At 46.7% G+C, this 19,356-nt stretch overlaps 1 protein-coding gene across 1 annotated transcript in view; it reads left to right on the top strand.

The window, feature by feature from the left end:
• Positions 1–19,356, top strand: part of GLIS3 (GLIS family zinc finger 3) — a 430,817-nt gene that overhangs the window by 126,954 nt on the left and 284,507 nt on the right. The window contains exons 3-4 of the mRNA XM_029919687.1: positions 10,663–10,870; positions 18,668–19,355. Coding sequence (XP_029775547.1) covers positions 10,663–10,870; positions 18,668–19,355 — 896 coding nt within the window. The remainder of the gene's footprint in view (positions 1–10,662; positions 10,871–18,667; position 19,356) is intronic.

Genomic DNA, 19,356 nt, shown 5'->3' with positions numbered 1-19,356 from the left:
GAAGGAGACCAAAGAAAAGGTGTACATCCCTTTTATTATTATTATTTTCTGGATGTAGCCATCATTTCAAGATGAATACCTAAGAGCTCGAGTTTGGCTAGTGAGAAGAAAGGGAAGGGATACCCCGAGAAATTTTGCAGAAGCGATTTGTTTTCTCACTAATTCCTCAGCCTAAAGACGTAATTTGGTTTCTGTGACTGAATCCTGCCTATCTCTAAGTGCTAAGTGACGTTATATACTTAGATGGAGGAGGTTTATTTGGAAGCAAATTATATGGACTATATTTTGTGACTTTAGAGGTAGAATGGTCTTGCTAAGATTAGTGTCTAAGTCATCCATACTGAAAATATTTTAGAGATGCCTTAATAATTTATTTTACCAATGCATGTACAAAAAATGGTTTTTGAATGAGCTTCTTGTGTCAAAACACATCACCCTCCAAGACCCCATCTTGTTGGTCAGCAGGAACTTTAATCAGTCATGGTTACCTGGGGTGCCTACTCTCTCCCAAGGTGACCAAGATCCCAGGATCTTTGTACAGAGCAGAACATTCCAAGAGCGTTCCTGGTTCGTGGTCCACAGATTCTTGCTGAGGTGCCCACTGACCAAGCCCATGGGGTCTCGAGAAGACTGCTGGTCTGAGCCCTGCTCGGGCACAGACAGCTGCAGGGGCCAGGGTCCCAGACCCGGAATCTGGTCCTGAAGCCGCGAGCCCCACCCCCACTGCCTTCCTCGGCTCGGGGCGCCCTCCCCTTCCCCTGGCTTCCTGCTCAGAGGCGGTCCTCCCTGACCCTGTGTGTGCTCACAGCACCTGGGTGTTTCTCTCAGGGGGGTTCCGGCTCTCCACAGGACTGACTAGGAGAGAGGATGGAACCAGCATCTCCACTTAGCTCTCTTACCCTTGGGACAGAGGCGCTTGAGTGATAAATCATAGCACACCTTCTGGCCATGCACCTGGGCTGCTCTGGCCTTTGGGCACAGATTCCAGAGCCTACAGCCTAGAGGCAGCCTCTCAACCCTGGGGACTTATGGGTACAGGAAGCTGGGTGCTGTCTGATTCTTAGAAGATGGGTGACTGAATTTTTAATGTAAGAAAGTGCGACGTCCATAACCATTTGCCTCTTCTCTGGGTCTGGTCTGGCGCCTCTGGGCACCCCCTGTGGACTTGCAGGTCCAGCTAGCATACGGACCGGAAAGTATTTACGGTGGAGTGTGTGTCTCTTCAGACAGTTCTGAGGAATTACGGTTTGAGGGAAAACAGAGAGAGCCTAGCAGCTTTCGTGATGACTATGTTAGCCTTGCCTTTTAGAACCAAGAAGTTGTCTCTGATGTGAAGGACTAAATGGGATATTTCCTCTGAACCAGCTCTTAGATGCTGAAAAAAAAGTTCTATTGATTTATATTGAGTGATTTAGACTGTGCTCCCTTCATGTTGAGTGTGTGTGTGTGTGTGTATGTGTGTGTGTGTGTGTGTGTGTGTGTGTGTGTGTGGAGTGTGGAGAGAGGGAGGCAAACTAGGAATATTCCCAGCTGTTCAGTATGTTAGAGACCAGGGCATAACAACAGTTGCGTTTGCCACGGATTGCTGTCTTTCTTCCATATTATGATACATTTAAGTGTGAACTTTTCAACTCCATGTGTGGCTTGAACCCTCCTTGTCTGATAGGTTGCCCTACAGGTCTCGTTCTTTATTCTTCCGTCCCATAAATACGTGGGGGCACCTGCTCTCTGATGGAAGAGCCCCAGTCATTGGTCCATACGGGGAGGGGCCTCACCAGTGGCCCCATTTCCCATTTCCATCTTAGCTATGGGTTGACTTGGGTGGGGGTGGGGTGGAAACAGCTCAGGGAGAACGTGACCTTGACTTTTGGAGAAGGCTGTGTAATCTAGTATTTCTTACGGGCCCTTCAAGAACCTTCTTTCTTGTTTTCATTTGGGGTTACTCAGTCTACTTCTGCCCGACCTGCCCTAGGCCTCATCACTCACCCTGGGATCGTAGCCACGGTCTCCTAGCTTGGCTTCCTGTCTTCAGTCTTTGCTCTTCTTCCATATGTGCTGAGAAGAGTTAGACTGTCCCCTCATAGTCCCTCACCACCTCACACATGTGCCCAGACCCCTACTATAGCTTTCTTGAGGGGGCCAGGCGGCTGGCCTAGGAGGTCCCATATAATCTGATAATACTTTCATAAGAATGTGCATTCCTGCAGCTTAAAGAGCACTTCCTGTGTGCTGGGCACTATTCTAAGTATTTTACACACTCTGACTTATTAGTTCTCCAGACAGCCTTATGAAGGTAGGTACACTTACCATCCCCATTCTTCAGATTAGGAAACCGAGGCTCAGAGAGTGTAAGGGGCTTGCCCAACCCACGTCACACAGGTGGCCCTAGCATTTCCGTTCTTTGCTGCTTGGCCATGCCACTTCCCCTCTTCCCTGTGGCCCGCCCACGCTTTGTGCTGCCCTCTCCCCTCCAGCATCAGGAGGCTGAGACCAAGCCTTCCCCCCCCCACGCCCCCTCCAGTTTATGCAGGTGTGTTTCTTGTTTGGACACTTTTGTGCTGGGCATGATGGCAGCTAAGTTAAGATTGGCTGTTTCTGATCGTTTCACACGTTAGTTACCACCCACGCCAGCTGGTCGGGTGCTCTTTGAGGGCTAACCCAACACTAGACTTCGATACAGCCCGGCCCCAAGCCCTCGGATAGCACTTAATAAACGTGACCTGCCCAAGGGACACAGAGGCACTTTCCTCCCATTAATGTCTAAGCCCTTCCCGCTCTCCTCCAGGCTTTCTTACTGTTTTTGGAAGGCCTCTCTTCATAGAGTCAGTAAAGCTGTTTCATCTTCAACTCCTTTATTTTCACAGATGACTCCCATGGTCTAAGCCCGTTACAGTAGATCGTAAGCTGGACCCGCCTCACGCCTCTGTGGACCCGCCCTCTCTGGAGTAAGCACTCCAGCGCAGTGCGTGGACGCGGGAAATAAACACCTGGTCACGGAGCAGAACGTTTCTAAACTGCGCCTGCGCCACTGTTTCCATCTTTCAGAGTAATCATCTGCTTATTTAACAAATATATTTCCTTTCTTCCCATGGGGTTGTTAGAAAATTTGTCGAGGGAAAAGCAGTAAAATGTGCTTAAATTTCCTCTTTGGTTTTCCAGGCTAATTGTTGGTGAACTTTATTTAACACTCTTGCTAAAGTCAGAGTCTCTGTGGAGCATAGCGGCTTTCAGTTAACTTGGCAAATCATTACAAGGGAGAACAGAGGGTCAGCATAAGCACTCTGTACTAATTAGTTGATAATTGATGTACAATGGCTGACTGATGGGACTTTAGAATATAAACTTGGGGAATGTTGACTAACGTATCTTTACATCTTTACGAGCTGGTTTGGAGCTGTGTATTCATAACATCTTATCAGGGGTTCCTGGTGGTGGGGAGCAAGGCTGAGGCTTCCTATCGGGGAACCCAGGCCCCGAGTGGCACAGAAAGGAAAATGATATTTTTTAATCTCTCAGGGGTATAAATACGATCCCATTTAATGCAGGGATCAAATGCAGTGAGTAATGCTAGTGATTCCATACTTAGGGGCCAACATTCCTGAGTGCTGACAGAGTGTTGGTGTGAAAGTGACATTCTTTGTGGGGTAAGCTGGGTAGATACCAGCTGCCCGCCTGAGGGCGGGGTGCCGGGAGGCACGCGTGCCCTCGTGGGAATCCTCGTTAATCCGGGTGCAGGTTTGGCCTGCTTAGTGGGTGGGATGAAGTACCTCATTCTGGAATGGAGCTCCCCAAATAGTCTCCGGTGATTTCCCCCTCCTTTTTAAACCCCATCTCCTGAACCTTCGTCCACCAGTGAGGAAAGCCTCCGCCTACCTCTTGCTTCCATGAGCGGCGCCTTCTTACTTGCATCGTTGACCAGCGTGTGGGTGGCTTCTGGTTCACGGGGGCCTCCAGCTTTGTCCCCAAGGCCTCCCAATGACTCTCCGGCAGACCTGGCTTCCGGCAGGCGCACCGCCATGGCGCTGGGTCCAGGTGCCTGTCGGCTGGCCGGTTGCACCAGTACCTTCTGGCCTCCTTGGTTGGAGGGGGAGCCTGTGAATCTGCGGTTTTGAAAGGCTTCTCTGCTAACCCTGATACGCAGCTGGGTTTGGAGCCGCTGGTGACCACGTACTGGCCGGTTGTTAGAGCAGATTCCGCAGGTGACAGAGCAGTCCCGCGTCTGTCGCCTCCCGTTCTCGTGGTCAGACAGAGCCTCCTCCTACAGGCAGCCCTGACTCCCTCTTCCTTTCACCCCAGGGCACGCCACACCTGCTCCTGCTGTTTCCATGACTACACTCGAGCATCTCCTCCGTGGGCTCACTCTTCCCATTATTTGCTCCTCTGGGAATTTTATTACATGCATGTGCATTTCTCAGAGCTCTACGAGTAAAGGCTCTCTAACGGAGACATTTAACTTCACCATATTAGGGCTTCCCAAAGCTATTTGCCTGTGGGTCTCTCTCCTTGACCTTGCCATATTTGTTACCATCGAATACCTTGGACTTTCCGGAAGAACTTTGGGAAATGCCTTCATGGTTAAAATCACTCTTCTTCGATGAATTGTCTGGCGCACAGAGATCTCTCCCTCTTCTGAACCTCCTGTCTCTGAAATTCAGCTTCCCGCTTAATCTTATCCAGTCCAGACTCTTTATCTGATTGTTCCCAGGTGAGAATGTCTGGTCCCAACAGATGGGAAGCTCCATGGAGGCAGGACGCTACGTCCAGTATTCCTCGCCTTCCTTAGGGTTTCGTGCTGTTTTGAGCATTTGTAACATTTGCTAGCGTCAGATGCTTTGCCCCTGAGTAGAAAAGCCAGTTACGTCGTTCTGATTCTCATCATTTGGTGATGTTCACCATCTATCCACGCCTCGGTGTATTTGGAGTCACGCACCACACATCACATATGAGCGCTATGTTGTCACTACACTACGTGGCAAGCAAATGTGCTTAGTATGCAAGCATTTCTTATTTCCAGTTTTAGGGAGGAATCAGAATGAAAGAGGGAGCCCCGAAGCCTGGGCCCATCCACAGTGGGGGAAGTCTACTGTGTGTTGGGAAGGTCTTGGAAAGGGGGTGCCAGCCTGTAGTCTGTCACTCCCAAGAGAAGAGGTGCTAAAAATAATATCAGAAAGGTACGAGAGACAAGTTTTTTAATAAATACAATGCATTTATTAAGTGCCAAGCCCTATATATATGGCCTATTGTAGATACTTTAATCCTCCAAACAACTTAGTTAGGTACATACTTGTATTAGTCACATTTTAGAGACACAGAGAGGTTAAGTAAGTTGTCTGGGGTCACACAGGCAGTCCATGGTGGACCTGAGGTGCTAACCGTACTGTTGTGCTTACGTGCTGTTAATTTGCACTTGTTTTTTCTCTGTTTTTCCACTTTTCCATGTGCCTTCAGTGCCCTGATGTGCAGTGCTGTATTAACCTCTCTCAGCATGAGTCTCAAAACCTTTCCTTGAAATGCATGATCCTGGATTGGAAAACAATCGCTCTGAAGGGAGTAATATTTGAATATAAATGGTATATTTCATGCTAATATTATGTCATTGCCAACTGTCTTGAATTTGATGATTATGCTATGGTTTTATATATTTAGGGGTGAAGAACAAAAATCTATAACTTATTTTTAAACAAATTAATAATAACAGCTTATAGAGAAGTTGGATGGATAAAGCGGTAAATCCAGTTTATCAGTAGACAAAACAGATAGAGTTTATTGTACTCTCCTTGCAACTTTCCTATGGTTTTGAAATGTTTTTAAGTGAAAGGCTGGGAAGGAAACCCTGATCCTTACTTAGAGACGGGAAGGCACATAGTAATATATACTTACCCTCTTACTGTCCCCATTGTAGGGACTAGGACATCGAGGTGCAGGGACGTCAGAGCCCTTGCCCAGGGTCACGCAGCCAGTTGGCTGGGGAGGCAGGACTCACATCCCGATGTGTAGTAGTATTTCTGTTTCCATAACACCCTGCATGTGTGTTAGGTTGAACCCTATAGAAATTATTTGCATTTGATCATGTTTGACCTGTAAAGAAAGCCATTTCGTATGATCCAGCTGAGAAACAGGGGTCACCTCCTTTGCAATGGATAGCTGGTTCAGTATTCATCTCTGTAGCCAGAATGAGGGCTTCCTGGAGGCCAGCACTCTGCCCATCTGTCTCCAGGGGCTCCCTGGCTTGGGCATTCAGTAAGCGTCAGTTGAAGGAACAGAATCACCAAAAACACCGTGGGTGCCTCTCCCTGAGGCCCTCCTGTGTATGTGCGGTTTCTGCCCCGCTTCCCAGCTGTATCATTTCTAGAGGGCCCAGTGGGTAAACAGGAATCATTCTGAGGGCTGTAGCCTCAGCAGGAGTAATTGCCACACAATCAACTGTTGGACTTCAAGAGAACCCTTTTAACTAATAAGACGTTAATTAAAAACATGGCCCCACGCAGATGACTCCTCGGGGCCGAGATTAGAAATGCCGCGCGTTTGCGCTCCCCACCAGCCCACAGTGATTTCGGCTGGAATGCATGCAGTATTCCGAGTGCCATCTCCTCGGATCCTTCCCTGAGCAGTAAACACATTTTTTAAAAAACATCATGCAGTCTCTAAAAATACGCGGTATTTCAAAATGAAAACCAGCACACAAGGAGTTGGCACATCTGGGAGACAGAAAGTTGTGCGGTTTGTTTTCAGGGAGCGACAAGCCAAGGAACATTCAAACTTGGCCAGCTGCAAACTTCTCTTCTGTCTGTGGTGACACCTGGTTCTTAAGAAGTTGGCTCCAGCCTCAAAGCGGAGAGACTATTGGAAGTGGGGGGAGAAATAGCATCACTTACTCTCTGGTTTTGCACAAGGAATTAGAAGGAAGCGTTTCCTTCTTCAAGAAGGAGAAGGGAACAAAAAGGCAGTGTGAGTCATGAACAGTAACAGTAGCAGCAGCGACAGTGACCACTGGCCTCCACCAACTACCTACTACGTGCCGGAAGACGTGCGCAATCGGTGCTAGATGCACAGCAATCCTGTGAGGTGGTGTTATTTTTATATCCGTTGTACAGATGAGAAGACATAGGGATGAGGTTCACAAATGCCGCAGTCATTGCCCAAGTCACGTGACCAGCAGGGGTGGAGAAGGGCGCTGCCAGGGCAGGCTACCTCCAGAGCCCAGACCCGAGGGCACAATGTGGTTCTGAGTAGTCTGGGGGTGGTCGTTCCGTGGGGCACCATGAAAAAACTAAATTAGAGTCGGATGGTTGCATTGAGCACTGTGGGTCTTGGTCAAAGTATTACTTGCCTCCACTTGTGAGAGGGACAGTACCATTTTCCAGAACACTCTCACAGATGAGCCACAAACGTGACCTGTTTCCAATGCATTTGCTGTTCACCCTCATGCTTTCAGAAGCTGTCATTCCTTTGTAGTTAGATGAGGTTCAAGGTGACCAGTGAGTTTGGAAGGAGGAGGTGATGTAGTAATAATGTTGGGGACACCAGGAGGGAGGGTTAACGTCTCTGTATTACAGAGCGAGGAGATGGTCTGGGTGTGTGGAGCCAGGGTAGAGAGTTACAAAGGCAGCCTTGACTCCTGTAGAATTCTAGCCCCGGAGGACGTGTTTATCATCACGATTCCCACCGGCTTCATCTTGGACTCAGATCTCATTGGCAGTTCTGTGGAAAAGCACCAAGGGGATTGACTTAGTTGGAGTTTGTTTTTGAAAACCAGGAGGGTTTTGGTGGAAATAATGTGTATTTAATATTCATGTGCAACTGTCTGTTATTTTCATTCATTCATCAAAATTTTTATTCATCGAGGTGTGATTGGCCTGCAGCACTCTATTAGTCTCAGGTGTGCTACCCAGTGACTCAGTATTTACACGCACCGGAAGTGACCCCTAGGAGGGCCAGTTACCAGCCACACGTAGTCATGCACGTTGCTTTTCTTTTTTTTTTTCCCCTCATGATGAAGGCTTTTAAGACTTACTCCCTTAACAGCCTTCAAAACTGCAATACAGTGTTACTAACTATAGTCACCGTGCTGTATGGGACACGTGGCTTATTTCATCCCGGGAACCCTCGGCCCCCTTCACTGCCCCTCCCCCAGGGCCACTAAGCTGTTCTCTGTCTCCACCTTCCTTCCTTCTTAACTACCCTGACGGACTCCGGGTGTCCTGTCATCCAGGCCCTTCGCTAGGTGTCGCAGCAGCAGAACTGCCTCACATCAGGTTTTTGTCTTTGAAAAGCCACGCGGTATAAAAGAGGAGGAGGGGACGGGCACGTAAACATCACAGATCCCGAAAGGTGCTGAGGCAGATGTGTTGGGAGAGGTGGCAGGGGAAGGAGAAGAAGACTTGGTCACATCGGCCCAGAGGACAGTGGGGGAGGGGGAGGGAGACAGGAGGTGACCTTTGAATTGAGGCGGTAAAGAGGGAGGGTGCTCCCTAGGTAGACGAGTTAGGGGGAGGGTGTGCCAGGCAGAGAGGAGAGCATGAACAAGACAAGGGTGAAATGGAAATTTTCAGCGATCACATTCGTATTTATTGGTACTAAGGGTACATATTTCCACATCGGAGGATCTCTGAAATCTCGATACCATGCACTAGGTTCTCTGGCGGTGTGTTCTTACCTCCTATAATAGAACCCTGTGCCTCACAATGTGTGGCGTCTCAGCCTTGATGAAAGAACGTATCAGCATCCTTTGTGTTCAGGTCGTATTTCTTGGATGGGCTGTTTTACTTGCTAATATGTCTTTGTTCTAAAGGTAGGTATTACTACCTTTTTATTGAGAAAGAATCAGACGTTGTATGGCATAGAATTTGACTGCATACCTGACATCTGATGTTGCTTTTAGTAACAGTGGCTGGTACTGATGGAACCTGGGGAGCCATTTCTAGCATCTTCTGCAGTAAGCCAGGCCACAAACCATTCCACTGCCTCTTTTTGAGGTAAAGAGAGAGTTTGAAAAGCAAATGGCAAGCAGCTTTCTGGAAGTTATAAAGATAGTAAGTTTATGGTCATTGCAAGTCTACTACTTGTGGCATCAAGATGGGGCCCTGAGGGCACCGTGTTCTACAAGTGATGCAAGTAGAGAGACTCCCCGTGGTTGGTCGGTCTCTCGAGGCACAAAAAGCTACATCAGGTGTGAGCAGCAGTGGGTGAGGTGGAGAGAAAGGATCTGGTTTATGTGTCTGAAAAAAAAGTCAGAGAAATTTCTTTTGGAGCTAATGGTCCTGGCACGTATCCAAGGAGGAAACTAAGCATCCAGTACCTAAACTTAAGCTTAAAGGTGCCATGAAAATACACCATTGTGGAATCCATTTCTGCTCGGTCATGAAATCCCTGCATGGCCTTTGGGCAAGTGACTTACCCCTGGGATTTCCCAGAGGGCTGAACTAAACAAGCAGGCTCCTGCCAGCGAAAAACACTGTGACTCTGTGAGCATTTTTGAGGTGTGGTTTCATTGAAGAGAACATGCTTGTCTCCCTGACGTCTTGTTTATCCTTTAGTTTTGTGCGCTCTTAGCAGAGAATGTTACAAAAGATGACAGTCATTTTTTTTTTTTTTTGGTTGTTGATTTAGTTTCTGGAAAACAAAATAGGAAGTTACGTCCCTTAGGGCAAAGGAAAGTTACTGTGATGATTTTCTACTCACTTTGATCCCAAATAGATCAATGAGAAGTATGGGGAATTTGGTGAGAAAAATTTTAGAGTCTAATTTGTTAAGATCTGACATCATATTAATTTTTGTTTGAAATGGGAACAGAGGGTTCAGTCACTGAGAGTTGACCAGGTAGTTTGCAAAAAATGTTCGAAAAAGTACACCCATGTGAAAAGAATGTCTAGAATGATCCAACCACGATTATTATTATTTTTTAATAAATGAGTCATGGTGGTGTTTGACTTTCTCCTCTGTGCTTTTCACTTCACCACTTTGACACAGATTTTTGTGGGCTTCATTTTTTCCCCCTTTCTCCTTGGGGTATGTACCAAATTGTACTGCACTTGAAGATTGTTACTAATGAAGAGAGAACTCTGCGTTGGATTTGGTTATGATGCTGTTTTTAGAATGAATGTTTTGTTTACGGCTCTTTTATCCTGATACTTTTTTAGATCGTATATATGTTTAGTGACAATGTATTAGGATGAAGAGGAGAAATCAGGATTGGAAAGACCAGCCAGACTATATCCCTCTAAAGAGATGTTGTATAGGCCAGAATTGAAAAGAAGCAAACCAGTTAAATATGTTTTGTTAAGTAGTGTCAGCTTCCCTCCGTGGGTGATCCAAAACATTGGCTATTCTAGAAGAAACTTCTAGATCTAAGTAATCCCACCTTAACCCTTTACATAAGAACGTGATGGCATTCGGCTCTAAGTGGGTACTTGCACATAGAAGGAACAAAGTGTAAGCACATTTTGTATCAGTGGCGATTTCTATTGTAGGGACTTTATTGCAGTAATGGCTTCTTAATTGGAAATACACAATGCTTTTGGTACCACTGATCCGAAAAATGAACAAAAAGATGATCCGAGGACTGTGTTGAAACAGGAGTCCCTATGTAAGTGTGCACGTGTGTGTGTTGACTGATTTCTGATATAAGGGACACGGAAGCTAACCTGATTCGTTTGTTTCTAGGGGCTCTTGGCTTTGGGCCTCAGAGCAAGTCCATTGGAAAAGGCAGCTGCAACAATCTAGTGGTCACCAGCAGTCCCATGACGGTTCAGCGACTGGGACCCAGTTCACCTCCAGCGAGCCAGGTCTCCACAGCACGCAGCCACACCAGTCCTAGCTTACAGAGGGCAATGACCGCTGCCAGCCTGCATATACCTCCTTCTGATACCAGGTCTCAAGTTACTTTTTTTTTTCCCCCTTCTTATGGTATAATCACACCCCACGAGTGTTTTCCCTTCCCTTCCTGAACACACACACACACACACACACACACACACACACACACACTGCCACACACATACTCAAGCAACTCTTGGGATTTGAGTTCTGTAGGGGAATGTGTATAATAACTAAGCATATGTCATAATATCCTTTTAATTGGGAAGAGTGGTTTAATGCCTGCTGTCTCATAGTGTGAGTGAAGTGAATGCCCGGTGTGAGGTTGGGGGCCTTCGTGACTACAGCCTGGCATGTAAATCCGGCAGCTCCTGGTGAGGCCGGGCCCTGTCATGGCTGGAGAACCAAGTGTACCGTGTACATCTCTCTGCCCTGCTCACTGTCTATGCTGCAGTGTCCCGAGGCTGCTTTAGCCTCTGTTTTGTCTGTCCATGCATCCATGCATCCACCTGAATATCTATTAAATACCTACTGTCTGCACAATGCAACCGTTGAAGTTTAGGGAGATGGCAGAGAAAGTAAAGATGGAAGTTATAATTTCAAGACCTCACGATGTGTCTGGGAAGATGCACTTCGATGTACGAATTACACAGCCTTTTCCCGCAGTGCCTCCTCAGGTGCCGGAATCCGTGCCAGTAAAGGCTGTGTGTCAGCCTCTGCGGGAGAGACTCGAATACGAAAGGGAAATAACCCTTCGGGTAAATGTTTGTGTGTCTCAAGGTTGATAAAATAGGGGACTTAAAACCAAACTACCATGCAACAGGTCAAGTCCATTTCTGTGTTTGAAATGATTGATTTCCTCTTCCCGTAAGTAGGCCTTCTAAGAGCCACACAAGCTAGAGTTTTTGCCTCTTAATCCTGGCCCTTCAGCGACTGTGACTTCGCGAAGGGATTGGACTCTGAGACCTCGGGTCCTCCTCCTGGGATGGAATCTGCTGACGTGTCTCACAGCCGCTGGGGGGGGGGGGTTCTTCTCCCCGTCCTCTCCCCCGCCATCTCTCCTCCTTCTCGCCTGTCTGCCCTGCCTCCCAGTCCCGACTCGAGACTCAGGAATCGTAGCTCCCAGATCCTTCATGTCATGCCAGTTTTTTCATGAGATGGAAACTTGTTTTGCACTTGAGAATTTTTGTGATGAGGAGCCGCTGCTGTCATTTTCCCATTGATGATTATGCCTCGAGGGGCTCCTCACACTTGCTGAGTGCTGCATGTAAAATTAACGGTGCTCGTGGGAGCCTTCAGCTTCCTGTCTGTAGCAAGTCCAGCCCATGCCTTGAAGGCAGAGAGTCATAATTAGCGGAGAAAGTGACGGTAGGCAGGGCTCAGGCTGCTTCAGCCACGCACCTCATGCAGTCCCTTTCATGGGTCGGCCAGAGAAGGGTCGTTATTTCAGTGTTTTCTGGCATAGTTGATTCCTTAGCATAATTTTATATCCTTAAAGGACAGCATCTTAAAGATGCATTGACATGCGTTTTTGGACTCTGTACTCTGTGAGTCCTCCTATGGAAATAATTCTTTGGCAGGGTGAGCAAAGAAACAGGAGGTGGGGTGTCGTGGCGAAGTATGGAAATTACGTTTAGCAATTTGGGATGGTCACATTTATTTGTGATCCTTAAACTGGTTTGTGTGTTCCATCAGAGGAGAGAAAGGGTAGGAGGCGACCATTCAACTTGAAGGCATTTTGCTTCTAGAGATAAAGAGAAGATGCAGACAGAATCATCCTTGAGTTTTGTCCACTGGAGACCTGCCAGGGGAGGTGGTTGGGGACGGGGAATCAACTGATCAGAGTGATGGCTGTCCTCTAGAAAGCTGTACAGTTTATTGTTTTCTCCTGATTATCCATGTGGTTGTCATTCGTGATGGAAAATATGGAAAAGGGCAAAGTAGTAAATGATAGTCACGCTGGACCCTGCCGCTGGCAGGCAGACCTGGGGGGTTTGATACACACCCTTCCAGTTATATGCAAACAAGCACAGGGTTTCCTTTCCACCAAATTGATCTATAATTATCTACAGAGTGTTATAATCACCTTTTTTTTTTCAGTTAATAAAAACACTTTGTTTTGTAGTAAAAATCTTCAGCATCATATAATGGTTTCTTCCCACCTAAGATTCCATTTTATTATTTTTTTATTAAAAAAATTTTTTTTTATGTCTTTTATTTGTTTTTGAGAGACAGAGAGACACAGTGCGAGCAGGGAGGGTCAGAGAAAGAGGGAAACACAGAATCGGAAGCAGGCTCCAGGCTCTGAGCTGTCAGCGCAGAGCCCGACGTGGGGCTTGAGATCATGACCTGAGCCGAAGCCAGCCGCTTAACCGACTGAGCCACCCAGGCACCCCTATTATTTTTTTTAAACTAGAATTTTTATCAGTCTTTATTGCTGAGCATTTTTTGCTGGTTCCCTTTGTTTAAATATTATAAATAATACTTTATTGAGCCAATTCTGTAATCTTCTGTTGCATACCTCTGGTTATTAGAATAGATTTTTAAAAATTTTTAGTGTTTATTTTATTTTTGACAGAGAATGACCACGTGTTGAGGGGGGCAGAGAGAGAGGGAGACACGATCTGAAGCAGGGGCCTGATTTTGCGAACCGTGAGATCATGGCCTGAGCCCAAGTTGGACGCTTAACCGACTGAGTCACCCAGGGGCCCTAGTTATTAGAATTCATTCTTAGAGGCAAATTGGCCGAGTTAAAGGAGGTGTACAGTTTCGAGGCGTTTGATATGTATTCCCAAATTGCACTGCAGGAAGGGTCTGCCCATTGATAAACTCGCCAGTAGTCTCAGAGTTCCTGTTTTCCCGTTAAATGTTAGGTGTTATTGTTTTGATACCTTTTGCCAATTTGGTGTGCATACTGTTATGTGATCTTAATCTGAATTCTCTTTATTATTGATAATATTGAGCAGTCCCCGTAGATTTACTGTTTGTATTTATTCTTTTGTCCCTGTTTGAGTACCTTTCTTCTGGAGTGCTCATTTTGGAAAACACAGTCTTCTGTAGCTTCGTTGGGTTCCATTTAATCCAGGGTGGGTGCGCAACGTGCCCTGATGCTGTGGATTTGCCTTTGTCAGCTTCCCAACCATGTCTGACTAGCCCCAGTTAATGATAAATGCAAACTATACCTTACTTTCTTGAAGAGCCAGAAGCCATTCTTGGTTTAGGCGTTGCCAAAAGTCTAATACAGAGTTTGTGTGTCTTTTTTTATTTTTAATTTTTTTATGGTTTTTATTTATTTTGGAGATACAGAGACAGTGCAAGGAGGGGAGGGGCAGAGAGAGAGGGAGATACTGAATCTGAAGCAGGCTCCAGGCTCTGAGCTAGCTGTCAGCACAGAGCCCGACACAGGGCTCGAACCCACGAACCATGAGATCATGACCTGAGCTGAAGCTGGACACTCAACTGACTGAGCCACCCAGGCGCCCCTTGTGTGTCTTGACTCTAAAGTGACAAAGGAGGACAGGACAGCCTCTGCAGTGGCTCCATTCTACTCGGGTATTAAAAGGTAGAGAGATGGCACATGGCCTGCATGGGTCTTGTATGTGTTTATCTTTGCTGGTGCATTCACATACATTGTCATTCTACATTTTATGACAATATTCATAGACCATCTGCAAGTGTGATCTCTGGTTTTATAGGTGATGGACCCAAGACATACAAAGTCTAAATGCTTTGCCTCGTGTCACTTAGCTTGTCAGTTACAGAGTGCAACTGTCAATCTAATAATGTCATTCTAGATGTCAAAAGGCACCACATTTTTTTCTCCCATAAACCAGAGATACTTAGAGGTGATTTCTGGTGGTGGAATTTCTTAGAGTTTCCTTTTGGGTTGGGATATGTCCACAAAGCTGAGAGGAGACCAAGGGGATTAAGGATGCACTCTGGACTCTTGGTAAGTTCTAGTATTTTACTAAGTCATACTGTCTTCAGATAGAGTGCTAATTCTTCCGGGGGATTTGTCCATGCACACAGACGAGAACTTAAAGTAGACTAGTAGTAGTCTTTTCCATGACGTACATAATATATATTTTCTTTTTTTTTAATTTTTTTAATGTTTATATATTTTTGAGAGAGAGAGAGAGCATGAGTGGGGGGGAGGGGGAAGAGAGAAAGTAAGTTAGAAGCAGGCTCCAGGTTCTGAGCAGCCAGCACAGAGCCTGACACAGGGCTTGAACCCACGAACCGTGAGATCATGACCTGAGCTGCAGTTGGATGCTTAACCAACTGAGCTACCCAGGTGCCCCTATTTTCTTGAGGATCTCTTTGAAGAAGTGATCTCTAAGTTAGCATTTCTTTTGAACTTGGCTTTGAACCAAGCCATCCAACTTGGCCATCACGCCCCTTATGGTGCCATGAGGGTTACTAAGCTCTGGCCTCACCAGCCACCCTAACCTGTTTCACTGATGGAGTTGCTCATAATGGCTTTATGTTAGTTGAGCTGTATCTCTTTGCTCTGGAGCTCCACGTTACCCAGTCACCAGCAGCAGTGTCCTTAGGAGCAGACGAACATATGGAAATGGAGACTGTCTTGCTTGGTGATAGAATCACAGCTCTCTGGCGGTTTCTTCCCCGTGGGCCGGCTGTGCGCAGCAGCAGCGGTAGTGGGAGAGAGTCCTTGGGAACTTTCGCAGGCATTTAGCACTTTGTTGCCGAAGGAGAACAGATAATGTGGGTTCTAACCCTAGCTTGTGTGACTTTAAGCCTGTTAGACCAAGCCTGTTGGTTAGGCAGAGCATTCGGGACCACGTTTGGGGCATGAAGTAGAGAAAGCAGGGATATGTGTGAGCTGGCTGGGTGACTGCCTATCTCAGGCTACATCATTTGTCCTTCCGGAAGGAATTTCTGTGTGTGTGTGTTTGTTGGGTATCAGTGGGAGGAATTTTACAGAACCTCAGTTTTATTCTCTGTAAAATAGAAGTTATTTTAAAAGTCGAGTTTACTGACCTCACAGGCTGTATCATATGTGATTATGTGCAGGGAAAATGCTTTGTAAGCTATAAATGGTTACTTATACATCATATTGATTATTCACCTTCTTAATCAACAGTATTTTGAAAACTTATTATAGGGGCGCCTGGGTGGCTTAGTCAGTTAAGTGTCTGACTTTGGCTCAGGTCATGATCTCGTGGTTTGGGAGTTCAAGCCCCACATCAGGCTCTGTGCTGACAGCTCAGAACCTGGAGCCTGCTTTGGATTCTGTGTCTCTATCTCTCTCTGCCCCTCCCCCACTCATGTTTTCTCTCTCTCTCTCTCTCAAATAAACATAAATTTTTTTTAAAATAAAATAAAACAATATAACAAGAAAAGTTACTATATATCTCATGCTCTGGTGGGTACCAGGGAATAAAAATGATCTCTTCTGTGGAGGGGCTTTGGATCTCACTGAGAAAGATAACACCCACGGATGTCTATAGTGGGAGTTACATTTAAAGCTCAGTACAGACGGTGTACAACTTCTTTCAGAAAGAGGTCTCCTCTGAGAGCTGGTGTGTTTGGGAGAAGTTTCAGGGATCAGAACTTTGAATGATGGAAAGAGCCGGCTGATTGCACACGAGGCAGAGTGGTGGCCAGGCAGAGCTCATTTGTTGGAAGTTTTGTTCGTAGTAGGTGTTTGAGATAGAAGAGCGAGTTCTCTGTTTGCATTCTTGCTAGAGTGAATAGAATATAGAATCTGCTTTCTGAAAAGTATATGGTAACTGTCTTGGGAAACTGAGATGTCCACCGAGTTAAGGGATGTGTCTGCGTGGGGTTACAGTCAGATTTAAATCATGCCGTAATTAGGTGTAATTTGGGAAAAATAAGAACTATTTCTCGACAGTGGAGTAAATGAACATGTCTCACTGTAGGCTGCCCTCAAACTAAATAATACAATTTCACATGCAAAGTATATGCAGGCGAGTAAAAGACTTTCTGCTCCATAGTCACTGCTTAAAACTCCGACCTGCTCCAGTGTGACAGTGACCAGGCAAATGTACCCTCTGAGACTGTTGTGTAAAGCTTCTCAACCTCAGGGTGTAAAGCAGAGTCAGTTGTCTTTGCCTCATATATGACACGACTATTGATTTGGCTGGGGTCAGAAAGCAATCCCTGAATCTCTCTGGGGAAGGGACCCAAAGGCCCTTGACATCCAGTCACCAGGAAGGAGCCTTCCGCTGATTTCTGCCGGGAGGGCGTGTCTGCTGCAGGTGAGCAGCGGCATTAAAAAACCCAGACGGTTCAGAAGCCACTTTGGGGTTTGCAAAAGGACTTTAGCCCGAATATAAGAATGGGGATGGTGGAAAACAAAATCTGTGTCAAGGGCAACTGGATGTAAATTCCTGCTGTGTTTGTCATCGGTAAACATTACTTCACTCGATGGAAACATCACATCGATAACGGTGTTATCTATCACCTTATACTGTGCATTTGAGAGTCGAGATGTTTTCTTGCTGACACCTCGCGCCTGTAGGAAATGGTGTTCCTGGCTTCCACTTAGTGGGAAGGAGCTAGAGGAACAGATGGGCTGAGAGTGCTTGCCTTTCCCCCAGTTCCTCTGCGCTGGTTGCTGTACCACAGTTGGAAGTAGTAAGCGGGTTCGTTCTGGGAAGAGGGACACTCGGTTTAGTGTCTCATTTGGGTTCATTTTTTTTGCTGTTTTTTTATTACCAGAAGAAAGATCTCTACAGAAAGACAATGCAGGTCCATAGGAATGAGCCAGGTTTTCCCGATAGATACCATGTCTGCGCTGGGAAATGCAGTGAGTGATAGCTAGCCTCTTTGTGACGAATTTACATCCAAGAGATGGAAATTGCCTTTCAACAGTTTTTAAGGCAGCAATGTCCCAGTAAAGCAAAATGAATTTTCAAGTGGCCAGACTACCTTACAAGCCATTTTGAGATGCAGGTAAAGCCTGTGACCCGTGGGGCATGTTCTGCAAAGGAGAGAGATTGCTGCAGACATGGACTCCTACATGCAGAAGATCTGCTCTTGGGTCCAGGCTGCTCTGATTAAGTCCGGGCTGGGAAAGCCCCAGACTAGCAAGCGCCATTAAACCCTGCATGGCTCAAGTGCATAGTTCCAAATAGGACTTGATTTTTCAGGCTGTCATTCCCTTGTAACATAGTTGTCTTTTGCATATTTTCATTTCCTGGGTTGATTTGATGTTGTCCTGAGTGGTGATTGAGTGAGTTGCTATCTCTTACAGAAATCTTTAGAATTCCTTATCATCAGTGAAATGCTGTGAAATTAGTATCGGGTCCCCTGGACGACCGTTTGACTTTGAGGATTCACTTCTTTCCCCACCTCAAATTAAGCGTGGGTTTCTGTTTTACTTAACTGAGTAGATTTTGCTCAAAGGCCAGAACTCTCTTGAGACTTGTTTCCCCTGCCATGGCTATCTGTAGTGTGCTGTATACAGTAAGTGCTTAATAAATACTTGCTTATTTGGTTTTGCCATAGAAAGCATCCATAATTATGCCCAGGTCTCTCAATTTTTCCCCTGACATTAAAAAAGATATTTAAAAATAAAGCAAGGACTATTTATTATCATTAAAGTATTAAGATTATTTATAACAATAGATCTTTTGTTTTATGATCCCAGTGGGCATTAGCCACTATTGTTCTTCTTGGTAAAATGTTATTTACCTGGAACTAAAAGCCTTGGGTTTTATCTTAGCCAAAGAATGTGTGTTTAGCCGAGAATGTAATTAGGGGAAATACTTAAGGGATTGTCAGTGCAGTGTTCTTTCAGCTCTTAGGCAATCCATATCCTGCTAAAATGTTTGTCTTTTTTCTCCCCTTCTGGCTGCTGTTCCAGGTCCCTTATTTCTCGTGAGTCTTTGGCGTCCACGACTTTGAGTCTGACGGAAAGTCAGTCTGCGTTGAGCGTGAAACAAGAATGGTCTCATGGCTACAGGGCGGCCCCGGTGCTGCCCTCCAGCCACGGCTCCCAGAATGGCATCGATCTAGGGGACCTCCTTAGCCTTCCTCCGGGGACGGCCATGGCCAGCCACAGTGTCTCTAACTCACTGCCGTCCTACCTTTTCGGTGCGGACAACGGCCACTCTCCTTACCCGAGCCCCCGGCACTCGGCGGCCAGGTCCCACTCGGCCCGCTCCAAGAAGAGAGCGCTGTCCCTGTCCCCGCTGTCCGACGGCATTGGGATCGACTTCAATACCATCATCCGCACCTCGCCCACGTCGCTGGTGGCCTACATCAACGGCTCGAGGGCCTCCCCGGCCAGCTTGTCCCCGCAGCCCGAGGTCTATGGGCATTTCCTGGGGGTGCGCGGCAGCTGCATCCCCGCTCCATGCCCTGGGCCCAGCGGCCAGAAGGGCGTGCAGGCGGCGGGCATCGGCCCCGCGCCCCCGGCCTATGGCCAGGAAGGCGCCCTGGAGCAGGAACGCACGCACCAGCTGGAGCCCGGCCTGGCCCCCACGGCGCTGCAGCTCGGCCTGCCCGAGCCCGGTGGCCTGCTCAAGACCGAGCGCCTGGACGACTTCCCGG

The sequence above is a fragment of the Suricata suricatta genome, chromosome 13 (genome assembly GCF_006229205.1).
Source record: "Suricata suricatta isolate VVHF042 chromosome 13, meerkat_22Aug2017_6uvM2_HiC, whole genome shotgun sequence".
NCBI classification, from domain to species: Eukaryota; Metazoa; Chordata; class Mammalia; order Carnivora; family Herpestidae; genus Suricata; species Suricata suricatta.
The sequence above is the reverse complement of the archived record's forward strand: the minus strand, read 5'-3'. Positions and strand labels throughout refer to the sequence as shown.